Source organism: Oryza sativa, chromosome 6 (assembly GCF_034140825.1).
Source record: "Oryza sativa Japonica Group chromosome 6, ASM3414082v1".
Lineage (NCBI taxonomy): Eukaryota > Viridiplantae > Streptophyta > Magnoliopsida > Poales > Poaceae > Oryza > Oryza sativa.
This window is the reverse complement of record NC_089040.1, coordinates 29207028-29220613: the sequence shown is the minus strand read 5'-3', so window position 1 is coordinate 29220613 and position 13586 is coordinate 29207028. Positions and strand designations below refer to the sequence as shown.

Below are 13586 nucleotides of genomic sequence, written 5' to 3'. Positions count from 1 at the left end.
TCGGCGGTGGCGGTGGCGGTGGCCGGCCGCATGACGACGGGGCGGCGGGGGCTGGCCGCGCGACGACGGGGCGGTGGCGCCCTCATCATTGGTGCGTGCCGCGTGGAGAGAGAGGGGGAAACAGGCGTGGGTCCCACATATGGTTAGCCGGTTTTGGCTGGCCAACTTTGGCTAGTCTGGTGGGGAATTTAGCCAGCCAGATGGCTTGGAGAGGTATTTAGCTAGTCTGTTGGAGTAGATTTTTTGTGCAAGTTAGCCAAATTTTAACTTGGAAAGCCATTTGGCTAGGCTCTTGGAGATGCTCTAATGTATTTTACTCATTTGAGTAAAGTGTACGAGCGGTCCTTAAACTTGTAGAGGTGTGTCATCTTGGTCCCTAAACTCTCAAAATGCATATCCAAATCCCAGAACTTGTCATAGTGTGTCATCTAGGTCCCAAATCGCCACAACCCCTTTAGAATCCTACGTGGTATTGATGTGGCATGCCACACGGACATGACGTGGCATCATTTTAACTGACAAATGCGACCCATTTAAAATATTTCCTTTTTTTCCTTCTCTTTTTTCCCTTTCTTCTCCTTTCTATAAGAAGAAAGGAAAAAAAAGAAGAATGAGAAGAAAACGAAAAAGAAAATAAGAAAAAAAAAGACACGTCACGTCAATGTGGCATGCCACATCAGCGTCACATAGGATCTTAGAGGGGATGTGTCAATTTAGGACCTAGATGATACACTTTGACAAGTTCTGGGATTTGGATATACATTTTGAGAGTTTAGGGATTTATATGACACAACCCTATAAGTTTAAGAACCGCCAATACATTTTACTCATTTGACCCGCTTGTTTAGTTCCAAAGTTTTTCTTCAAACTTCCAACTTTTCCATCACATCAAAACTTTCCTACACACATAATCTTCCAACTTTTCTATCACATCATTCCAATTTCAACCAAACTTCCAATTTTGGTGTGAACTAAACACAGCCTAAGAGTCATTTGAATAGTAGAAACTGAAAACCATAGGAATGGAAAAAACACATGTTCTAACAAGAATTCAAGTGCAAAAAAAGAGAATTTTAAAACACATAAAAAAACACATTAATGTCCTTTTCATTAGACCGCAGGAGAAACGCATGAATCAGATGAGAGTGATAGACTCAAAGGAAGATTTTCAATAAGTTAAAACTCTTGCTAAATTTTCTCTAAAATCTCTATAGGATCATTCATTTCATAGGAATTCCAAAGGATAGGATATGATCCAATGCTTTATTGTAAAGGTTTTCATAGGAATTTTTCTATAGTATTAAAATCTTTCAAAATTATCCTTTGTTTTTCCTATAAATTAAAGTGATCCTAAATTAAGTTGTTTCGGGCTCGTCAGCTGGAACGCAAAAATTTCACACGACAATGTTTTATTTCGATGACATTTGAAATCGAGAAATTTTCATGCGTTCCAAAATGGATGCAGGATCTTGGAAGCAAAGAGTTCCAAAATATAGGTGGAACATGAGAAGATAACTGGAAGCTTTAGCTTGGTGTCTTAAATGTGTGCTATCTTATGGTTGTAAGATACCCTTTTTAATGTTTCTCGAGTCTAAGCGCTTTGTGGTGAACGATTTTTGTGTTGATGTGAGTCTAAATATTCTGTATCGTTTTGACGGTGTACGTCTGGTTGGATGCAGATGCTGGCTTTTAGAAATCAATCATATATAAAAAAAAGGCATCGTGAAATCAATTATATATTAAAAAAAAAGGCATTGTGAGGATATTGCTAGTGTGTTCGGATCACTGTGTTTTATCACTCACTGTCTCTTTAAAAGTTGACACAAAGGCGGAACCACTTCCCAACATTTCGGCGTTAGAGGCAGCGAGCGAAATCGGTTACTGAACACATACACACATACACGCCGTCTTCTCGCCGTCGCTGTCCATGGCGATAAAGGCGATCGACTGATCCATCGGCTGAATGAATCAAGAGCTTTCTGTTGCGATTTGATGGAGATGTGGGTACTTGAATTCCAAAGACAATTCAGGAAAGAACTCTAATTCGTTTCGTTAGTGGTAATAACAGCAATGGAGATATCAGAACATGAAACAGCTTTAGTAGACAAGGCACGGTACGAGTACTAGCAGGTTGCCACTGTAACTGTCCGGCTGCTGGTAGTTGAGTCACTTGAGTGCAAGGGGAACCGGAGTAACTTGCCTGTCCTTGGATCCAGCAGGCTTGACGACCGAGCTGCAGAAATGCACAAAGTGCTAGTGGTGATCCTTGCCTTGTTCATGATCACTGGTAGCTGGTGTGACTAGTGCATTACTTAATTCAATCAGTTGGGAGTAGGATTTATCAACCCGTTTTGATGGGGTTACCGCCACACCATGATTTGGTGGTTACCGTGAAAACTACACGGTTATCGCGAGGTATATCGTGGTTTAAAAACTGAGAAGGTTACCGCACGTGGTAACCGTGCAGTTTTATAAACCATGGTTGGGAGAGATGAAGTTTTTTGTCTCCAATCCAACATTGATCCCAGGAAGCGCTTCTATAGGGTTCTATTCCCTTTGTTCCATATTAAAGTCATTTTTAGTTCTATCCTAAGTTAAACTTCAGTAAGTTTTTTACCGAGTATATGGAAAAATTCACCAATGTTTAAACATCAAACTAATTTTGTTAAATTCACCATAATATATGTCTTGATGGTACATTTATATATTATTGTAGATATTGGTGTATTTGCTTTTTATAAAATTGGTTAAAGTTAGAGAAATTTGACTTAGGATAAAATTAAAATGACTTGCAATATGAAACAAAGGGTAGTACTTGTTTGTTTAGGAGTAGGGGTGTTAGTTATGCTAACAAGTACTAGTAGTACTAGACTACTAGTATGCCGTGTTATCTGATTCAGGACCAGAAAGGTAGTGAGAATCATTATGGTTCTTGTGCCCACGCAAGACTGGCCAGATCTGGGTTAAGTGATGACTACTCAGCTAGCCTGTTTCCCTTCCTGAAAACTCAGTTCATAATTCAGGTTATTTTGCAGGTAATAAAGATTCAGAAGAAAAAATACAGTTGGATGTCTATTTCTTTTCTTGTCTTCTAAGTAATGTTTCACATGATAGTATGGAGCTTGTAGTTCTTACTTTTGATCACAAATATCCAATGCCAGCGAGGCAATTCAGTAATCCACAAATTCATGGTGTCAAAGATAAAAAAAATAAAGCAAAAGAGAAGTCATACATGTGCTTCAGAGAAGCACCTAAACAGATACACTTTTCACAGTTCATGGCATTCCCAAATGGGAAAAAAATGGGAAAATTGCTGAACATATTAAGAGTATATATCAGACATAATTCGAGTAATCCTGAGAAAAAATGGATTTCTAGATTCTACAAGTATACTGCTGTTATCTACTTTAGTATGTTTTTCATTTTTGTGATGTGCAGAACGAAGGAAGGACTGAACCTGAAAGAATCTTCTACGGTTAAGCCACTGACTGCGCATCTGAAGAACCAACACCCTGATTATCTTTCTCACTTGGTCTCCGCTTCATCGATTTCCTGACTTCTTCTTCCTTTTTATCAACAAACTGCATGAGTTCTTTGAAGCTACCAAGACGCTTTGGCCTCCTCCGCTGCATTTCAGCAACGGCTTCAGCTGCAATCTCGGCGGTGCCAGCACTATCGTCTTTGGGCTCATCAGGTTCTTCAGAACCTGAGTACTTGGAATATTGCCAGCAGACTCTTGCAAAGAACATCACGAGAGCGAATACGCATATCAGAGCGCACATAAGAAAGAGGCCCCAAAAACTTCTGAGGCCGAGCCTGGTTGCTCCCATTTCACTGTCATCAGAGCTGCAGCTCGACCGCGAGAACCACTCGTCATGTATTCTTTGTAGCTGGCCACTCTCTGAAAGTTGAAGGATTGCAGTTGACATGTCTGCAGCAAGAGGAGAATCTCTCTGGAATGCCTGCAAAGGAAAACATCAAAGCAGATTAAATTGTTCCGTCCACAGTACAAGACATGGGGATTATGCTTAGTTCAGAATTTAGATGCAAGGGCAGGAGTGCCCAGGAAAGGTGAAGGATGAAGGATAGTGAACATACGAATCCCCATCCTTCCTTTGTGAATTCCTGTCCTACAATTCTGAAGTTACAATGGTATGACAGGAAGATCTCGATATATGGCATCTCATCAACAATTGCAGCAACACCACCATCTTTGGGTCCACGATTAAGGGCATCAGCGTACTCGTCGATTGTGTTTAGCGGTACCAAGTGAGATTCAGGAACATTGAGCTCTTCAATCAGGTAATTTCTAGTAAACTTTCCAGCCTGGTATCCAATAGGTAAAGCACTTGAAAGCAAACTGTCAAGCCCAGTTATTCCAGTTGCAAGCTGTTGGACTGTGAGAATCGACGTCAGACTAGCAGTATAACTTGAATTGATGATCAGCACGACAAACAGCCATATGATCAGCACAAACCGCCCAAGCGCACTTACAGTGTTCTGTCCTGAAGAGAGTTGGATGATATATAAGTCCATTGAAATGGGAAAACATGGAATAGTTTAACACGATGTCATAAAATGCATCAAATGGACTTACTGTGTGCAAAAAACATTGTTGAGAAACTAAACCTGAAAAGGAAGAAAAAAAATAATCTGTTACTTTCTTACTATTAATATTTACACAAATTAACAAGATAAAAATATTAAACTATTTGTTGCTCACGAATAAAAAAAAAGTAATAAAGGTGTTTTTTTTTTTGCCTCCATTGAATAAGGTTTCACAAATGCTCCCAGTCTGAGTTCTGGTTCCAGAAAGATATGCTGACCTATGATATAACCAAATTCTTTTCTTTTTAACAAAAAATAGACATATCCTTAAGAGGAGCAACGGAAACGTACCAAAATATTGTTATCATCTGCCGTCTTGGAGAGCCTCGAAACTCCTCATTGGTCCGATGTTCAAGAATCCAAACAACTATTCCGACAAAAATAAAAAGAACACCTGTTACACACCACATTTCTAATGTGAAGGGTTTAAGGAAAGCCCAGGCACTTGAACTTGCTTCTTTCACCGGCACTACTATCACAAGCCCTGACTCAATATAAGGCTGTGAGAATTCTGCAATCTTTGTCCTGTTTCTCACAATAGCAAAGTCGCCTACAGCAGCATCAAGGGACTACAAGAAAATAAATACAAATCAGAGGAATAAAATCAAACTTTTAGAAGAAGAAAGAGCAAAGACCAAGGACATACATTGGCAGCAACCATGTTAATAATGTCATCATAGTTAGGATTCTTTAAACCATCCCCAATTACTATGAATTGGCAAGGAACTGGATACGGGAGAAGTTTAATTGCTGCGTTGAATATCTCAATGCAGTACCCAGTCACATTATCAGGGCCAGTATCACGTGACATTAACTCCTTAAAGCTTGGTTTATTTGGAACACCAACTCTCAGAGGCTGCCCATTGTTTGGAAAAACCCAGCCCTTAGGCTTAGAAGCAGAGTGACCCGGCCATACCACATTTTTAAGCCGCTGCGCACTCGTAGATGTATTTGGTTGCTTCTCATATAGAATTTCAGGAGCAGCAACAGAAAGTCCAGAATAATTAGACCAATAGCCAATCAAATGGGGCACAGAACCACCGATATTAAGGATATCATATGCTGGGCGTACCAAATTGCGGTCTGAATCAAACTGGAGCTGGCCTGTTAGGCCTGTAAAGTTTGTGAGGAGAAGTTGCTGTAGCAACTGCTCACCACTATCAAATAACTTGAGGGCTGAGAGACGCAGTGTGCTGTTCATTGAATCATGCAACCTTGGATCTGCAGAGAAATTTATCTCCTCCCCATTATCGAGAAGTTGATCGATAGCACGGGCAACAATCCAAACCGAGTCATAAGCATAAAAACCATATGAGTTCAAGCCAGAAGCAATGCTCCTATTACGAGCTACATTGTTCCATTTAGATATGAACTCCCTCTTGGTTTCAGAATCAGGGAAGTGCTGACGAAGAACAATTAATCCTTGCATATAGCTCATGGTTTTAAGATCTCCAGACATGGAGGAGTCCATGACAGCAGCTAGCCAATCGGTTACTATCCAGACATAGCCACTGTCCATCATCCGGAGCTTGTTAGCTATAGAAAATATTCTCATCCCTGCGTCAGGATTGACGTGCACAACAAACACTCTTGATTCCATCATGTTTGCTCTAAACAGTACATCATTGATTGTAGCTGCATTTGAATTTGGAGGAACCGCTGCTTTGTATGAAATTCTTGCCCGACTTAATGCAAGCGCATCACTAAGGGCTGCCACCGCACCTCTCCCATAATCATCATCAACAAAAATAGCAGTGACCTCTTTCCATTGATAGTAGTCAACGATGCTAGCAACGGCATGCATTTGGAAGTAGTCACTCATGGTACTCCTTAAAAAGTACGGATACTCTGATGCAGAAAGTGTTGGATCAGTTGCTGCGAACGATAAAAGAGGAACATGTAGCTCATTAACAACATGTGAAATAACATGGCCTATTCCAGAGGATTGTGGACCAATGACAGCAACCACGTTTTTCTCCATTAACTGCAATGCTGTAACAAAATAATGCTTTATGAATCAGTTCATGGACAATTCAAGTGATTACCGGCTATAATAATTGACAAATTGAAGCTGAATTTGTATGTAAAGAAAGAACCGGCAACAGTTTCATTCTGCTCAGATAGTATAAGATACTACTATTGATTTGTATTATGCAAATATTTTTTTTTGTCTAAAAGCAATAGGCAAAGCAGTTATGGTTCAAAATATGGCTATTGGTGTCTTGAATATCTGTTTTTGATGATGCTCACACAAATAATTTAGTTATGCTGTTGCCGACACATGCCACAAAAAGAAAAAAGAATGTGGCATGAGAATAAAGTAAAGAATTGGGTGCTCTTTAATGTGTTTCTTGTATCATAAGGAACATAAGCAATCTCATGAGTTATGGCACTTGAGATGTCATTGTACCAGTATGCTTTTTGTCTGTTCTCCTTTCATTGCCAGGACAATCAGGTTAGCGCAATTCTCAAGAAAGGACAACGCCATCAAAAGTTCAACAAAACAGTTGTTTCAAATATTTCCAACTAAAGCATTATTGAGGAATCATGCAAAACGCGTGCAAGCAAGTTATTGTATTAAATTAGAGGTTAAACGAAGCTTGACCAAGTTATATACTAAGACATCAAAGTGCAAATAATGCTTCACAGCTGAATTCTTTTTGTCATAGTCACTAGTCAACATTTAGTTCCTCTGAATTTGTTGTGCCCAACAACAGAAGTGAATATATAAAAAGGAAAGACACTGACAACATAACTAAATTATCTACTACAAGTGAAATGAAATAACCAATATGATTACTTTAAAACGAATCGAATGGAACAAGTTTCTTCATACATGTGACCAAAGGCCAAGTACTGCACAATATGTTATCGAAAGCAACTAGGCAATGCCAATAATCAACTCCAACGTGTAAGTTCTGACGTTTAGTAGCAAGTAGCAACTAACTTTTGATTTTATAAAAGGGCTTGCTGATTGCAGTTGCAATAATTTACATCCACCACCATACCAGGAACAGTATGGACTATGGTGGTCAGATTGTGCTTCCCTCATCTCCACCACTATCAGTGAGTCTTATGCTAAAGTTGCTAAAGGGCAAAGGGGACTAGATAGATGAACCAGTCCAGAAACAAGATTGAAACTTCTTCCCAAATTAGTTTTCTTGGGTCACAGCAACTCACTCACTCATCATCATTTCACTCATTTTGCAAATTCAGCTACTAAATTAAGCTTAACACTATTTTCTTCATCAAATTTCTAACTGTACCTAGCTGGTTGGTAATTGGGATAAAGCCCAATACCAATCCAATCAGATTAGAATACTGTCACTCTGTCAGTGGAGGAGAACTCATCAGCTCACTCAAAATTCGAGTCCATGGAAAATCAAAAGGGTCCAATCAAAACCATTACTTTTTCAAAGAATTCCACATCACAGCTAGCATAATCAAGAAGCAATGAACTGACCTTCGATTGTTCCAAGAAACCCGCTGCAGTTGGTGTCCTGGGAGATGAGGCTGAGCGTGGTCCCGGCCAGCACGGTCCGGTCGGCGTTGACGTCGCCGACGGCGAGCTCGATGGCGAGCCCCGCCGCGCGCCCAATCACCGAGTCGTAGGTGTAGAGCGCGCCGATTGACACCTCGCTCGGCCGCTCCCCCGCCCCCGCCCCCGCCGCCGCCACCGCCAGCCACAGCACCACCAACACCGCCGCCGCCGCCGCCGCGCCGCCCATTGCCCCTGGTCGTCGCCGCACTAGAGTGACCCGCTCCAAGAACGAAATCTTGGCGCCGCTCGCATCGATTCTTGGCCGCAATCCAAGAAAGCGTGGGGGAAGAACATGCGATTCTAGACCTGGATCGAAGCTACAGTGCTCGTACCATCATCATCACCATCGGTTTCACCACAACCAGAGATGATTCTGAGGTGGGCATGCGAGGAGGAGGAAGAGGAGGCCGAGCTCTCGCGCTCACTGATGGAGCAGAATGCTTGGGGGCGAATTGACAAGTACACCTACTGCTACAGCAAGTCTCTCAGCTGCAACCAGGACAAGGGAGTGTACTGCGACAGCATCAGCAGCAGCAGCAGCGCGCGCGTGTGTGCATGTGTGCATCGCCATTGTCACACACATGAGGAGAGAGAAAGTGAGAGCGATGGAGAGAGAGAGAGAGAGAGGAGGAGAGAGGGACAGGGCAGTGCGCGATGGAGACGGGAGCAAGGGAGGAATTTTTTTGCGTGGCCATGGCGTTCGTGGTGAGAGAGAGAGAGAGAGAGAAAGCCATGGCGAAACCGCAAAAAAAAAAGGGAGATATTTTTCGTGGATGGGGTGATCCGAGCCGTAGCCGTTGCAGGGAAAGGATCTCGACCGTCGGATGATCACTACGGCTCATCTTGGCCGTCCAACCTGACACTTGTAGGATTAAGGTGTTGTAAAGAGCTGATGGATATAAGGGATGCAATGCAACTGAGTTTGCGACATCGATGACACAAACGAATACATTATAAATATTAGAAACTTTTAAAACTCTATTTCATCTAATATATTATCGTGCAATCCTTTTACGCGTTCACGAAAAAATATTAGAAACTTTTCTAACAAATGCTGATGAAGAAAATTTTTCGGAGAAACTGTACCATTTAGGATCTTAAGGCTGTGTTCGGCATTGCTTGTTCCCATCCTCTACTCTCTTGTTTTCCGCGTGCACGCTTTGCAAAATGCTAAACGGTGTAATTTTTGTAAAAAAAAATTCTATAGGACAGCTGCTTTAAAAAATCATACTAACCCATTTTTTTAAGTATTTTTAGCTGATACTTAATTTATCATGGACTAATCCATCGCTCCGTTTTTCATGCGGGAGTTGAGGTTCCTAGTTCTCACCCAAGAACACAGCCCAAAAGAACTCACACAATAACCTACATTGGGTATGTCAAAATAACACGATAGTTTTTTTTTAGTTCTTGAATGCTAAATAAATTTATCAAACTTTAATACTTTATCCGTTTCAAAATATAAGTAACTTTGAACATTTAAAATGCATCTTCAAATATAACAATTTCATCACATATATTGTCTTTTCAGCCAATTACAACATTCGTCTATTTAATTTCACATAATTTTTTTATATCCTAGTCTAACCTCGAAAGTTAATATTTTGAGACGGATATAGCAATACGGAGCAGTACAAGTAGTGTGTCATGTTAAGCATAAAAGAAAGAACAGGGTATCACGTGCCAAATTGAAATAGCCCTTTATTCGATCTCTTCCTTTATTCCATTTAGCTGCTACTGTTCACATTTGTCTGCTACAAAAAAAGGCCTAATACCGGCAGAGCATCGTGGCCCCAATATAAAGAGAGCTGGACATAGATAGGATTGGATTGCATCAGTGCAGACCTTTTTTTTTTTTTTCTATTGTGTCCTTCACGCTGCTCATTCTCTGAAAACAGAGATGCAGGAAAGATAGGTTAGCTTGTTGCATACTACTCGGGATAACCTGATTTTGGACCATGCTTTTGGCATTTACGAGAGAGAATTATACCTTAATTGCAACAGCACCATGGAGAAAACAGCCATCTCTTTCCGGGAGAGCTCCTTGTCAGGAAGCCATCTTTGGTTTCATCTCCTTGTCCGTCCTTGCAAGTCGTCATACAGCAACAACATCAATTATTCGATTGCAAAGTTCTTCCTTCGTACTAAAATATTATAAGGATGATTTCTATACTTTTACATATTGTATTTTTTTTTGAGAAACACAGTACAAACGCAGGCGCTCACAACGTGCGCATACTCACCCCTATGAACGCACACACGTACACCCTACCCCTATGAGCACCTCCAGAAGACTGGGCCGGCATGTCTTGAGATTGACGAAGTCACCACAGGCGCCTCGCTGTCGACGGGTACGTCGCCTATCACTGAAAGAATAATTAGCCGTAAATACGAGCAATTTTACAATTCTTGACAACGTACCATAAGATAGCAAAAATTTAATGTAAAATTTAGTAGTAGTACCTAGATACCAAGAGATACTAAATTTATAATAAAAAAATAGTAAACCTCAAATACCATAAAATTGCTCATTTTGAAAAAGGTATGCAGGAATTCTTATATTTTAAAATAAAAACAAATGGAGTAGTATTCGTGGAGATAGTACTATAATTAAACCCGGCTAGCACTGTCACTCAATATCCTCGATTTATGTGATTACGTTGGAAAATGTACGTAATGAAAATTCAATAATTTGATTAGTATAATCACACATTCACACGTGAACCCCGTTGAGGACAGTTCGGCCATGAAAAATTCCTAATGGTTCACACTTGAACACCCTTTACATACTTCTTATTCAGTGTCCTTTTCACTAATCCAGCTCATGGGCCCGAAATGGAACGGCCCATAGGGCCCATCAAGAAAGCTCAGTTGCATAGCTAGTGGGTTTCATTAGCTATTTGGTTGCGGAGTAAATTCTCTGTCGTCCCTCAACTTTAGGAATAAGTCTATTTTAGCTCCCTCATCTATTGCCCTTCGTCGATTCAATTCCCTCAACCGCAAAACTGGGTATAAGGATTCCTCATCTTCAAAAACCGGTGTGAATAGACTTCTTGAGTGATTTGGTAAGCGGTTTTTGCTGACGTGGAATATGGGACCTACATGTCAGCGACTCTCCACTCTTCCCCTCACTGTCTTCCTCTCTCCTCTCTCTTTCATCCACCGACGATGTTGGCAGTGGCGTCGCTGGCACGGGAATAGCGGTGCCATCGTCTCAACTAGGACAGACCGCCATGTTCGTGAGCCAACCCACCAAGAGCTGCCTGAGGATTTGCGTGTGTTTTCTTTATTTGATCAAGTTTGATGACCTCCTTGTTCTTGTTCTTGCCTTGGTCACAACTGGTTCGGCATGGGAAGTGTCGGGATGTGCGGAGATGGAACTGCGACGATGGCATGGAGGCATTCTGGACAAAGCAGTATAGATGCCAGTGAGTTCTCCAAAAGCCGCATGATTTTCTCCGGTCCAACAAAAAATATCTCGAGGTATTGGTACCTCACGGTATCAAATCGTTTCTGATCGTTGGGTCTAACAATACCCATCCTGCCTAGCTAGATTTAATGATTGGAAACGATTTAGTATTGTGAGTTACCAGTGCCTTAAGATACTTTTTCTTGGACTGGAGCAAATCTTTTTATACAAAGCAAGTTTATTGGTTGGTGTACAAGTTTGCACGTTTTACTACATATCGAGAAGAGATGGCTGATGAGAGCCCACTTACCGCAGGGGGTGCAATTTCGATAATTTTGAAAAAGAAAAAAACCCTCCTCACTGGTAGCAAGTAAATATCTCGCCCGTCATTTTTTTATTCTGGTCAAAATTCATTCAAAGTAAGTTAAAATTGATTAAACTATGAAATAATTTTGTGAAAAAAAGTTCCGAAATTTTTGAAAATTCTGGTGACACCGAAATTCAGAAATTTTGGTTGAAACGAAAGTGAAAACCCTGGTTTACCATTTGGATATATGATGTGAGCTATCTAGTTTCTTTCAATGTTGGCTTCTGAAGCACTTGTTGCACATTTGCTTCTATAGGTGAAAAACTGTCTATTTGTGTGTTCATAAAAGATTAATATGGTCAGCTGCACATGTCGGTTTTCAGCATTCAGTCCAGTGTTGCTAGCTAGCTAAACTTGTCTCTTTATTATCAATCTCCTTTTTCCTTTTACTGAATTTACTCCCAGTCTTCTGCTCTCTCCTCTTGTATACATTGTTACTACCTAGCCCCTTTTTAGATAATTAGTTCAGACAACTCTGATTCTCCTATTTTAATCTCTTCTCTGTCTTCATGCATCTATGATATTGTGCACCTAACTTTGTACACCTAATATTATCCAGCTCTCTTCACTCCCCTGTGTGCTCATGATCATCTTTACCCCCAATCATTTACCTACCTAGCTATAATCAGTAACTCAGTACTCGGTAACAGGGTTCACCTTTTCGTTTTAAATAAAAAGCCGCTCCTGGCCGGAACTGATAAAAAACAGTAAAAATCAACGACTTTTGGTGAACATTTCATCCACAAAACCGATCACCGGCAGTTTCATGAAAATCGATCGGTTTTGTTAACCCTGCTCGGCAGTCACTAGCAGTCGTCTTATATTTACACGACATTACATCCACAAGTCTTGCTTCTGATCCTATATTACACTTTCATTAGGGGGAGGCTCCTCTAAGTTAGAGGAATATGTGAATATGTGTCCGCTGACATGTGAGCCTATGAGAATGGGTTCCATCTGTGAGGGACCCATGTCTATTTAACTTAAAGTTTTAAAGTTAGAAGAGATAATTTCCTTTCGTTGCCGCGAAGATTCATTACTCGTTCTTCTTCTTCTCATCATCCTTCTCGTTCTCCAGTCCAATCGAATCTATAAACTTTTAGCTTGGCATGGGACGCATTAGGAGATATGAAGGCACAAGTATCAGCTAGATGAGACAACGGCATAGTGATCCTGGCACTTGCATATTTGATTTCATCACGGGCAGATTGGCTCAAGGTAGTATTACAATTGCTGAGAGCTCCAACGATTCCAAAAGATGAACGAACTGGAAGCGGGACATCCCATTGGAGCAGTGAAGTTTGGCAATTTTCAAGCTTGAAAGGAGAAAATTGGTGATTTGAAATTGGATTTGAATTCAAACTTTATGTTTGAACTCAGGGAAATTTGGGCAATTTTTTATGAGGATTCTAGCTAGGGTTGGCTGGAGGAAATTTGAGCCGAGGACTTTAGAGGAAGGGTTTGAGAGATATTTGAATTTCAAAATTCGAATCTCAGATGAAATTTTGGTCGGAGGTTTTTGGGATAAAGGGAAGGTATTTTGACATCTTGGTACTTAGGTCCTTAACCCGCACTCAAAGATTTTTTTTTTTTAACTATGTTTTTTTAAAATATTTTTTAACGGCCCAAATATCGGTGGGTTACAGTAGTTTACACTGGTG

General features: G+C 40.7%; 1 protein-coding gene across 2 annotated transcripts; it reads right to left on the bottom strand.

Moving 5' to 3' along the window:
* Window positions 1-3210: 3210 nt before the first annotated feature.
* On the bottom strand, window positions 3211-8831 carry LOC4341854 (glutamate receptor 3.4). 2 transcript variants are annotated; one of them, XR_010742246.1, is made up of 6 exons: window positions 8072-8670; window positions 5255-6600; window positions 4900-5177; window positions 4598-4629; window positions 4099-4500; window positions 3211-3962 (listed from the first exon to the last, which is right to left on the bottom strand). XR_010742246.1 is itself a non-coding variant. In XM_015788947.3 (6 exons), the coding sequence occupies exons 1-6, from the start codon at window positions 8334-8336 to the stop codon at window positions 3477-3479; spliced, it is 2814 nt and encodes a 937-aa protein (XP_015644433.1). In that variant the 5' UTR covers window positions 8337-8831; the 3' UTR covers window positions 3211-3476. The 2 variants fall into 2 exon arrangements, 1 of the variants encoding a protein (XP_015644433.1); XM_015788947.3 differs by having other exon boundaries at window positions 4099-4505; window positions 8072-8831.
* Between the last annotated feature and the right edge of the window lie 4755 nt (window positions 8832-13586).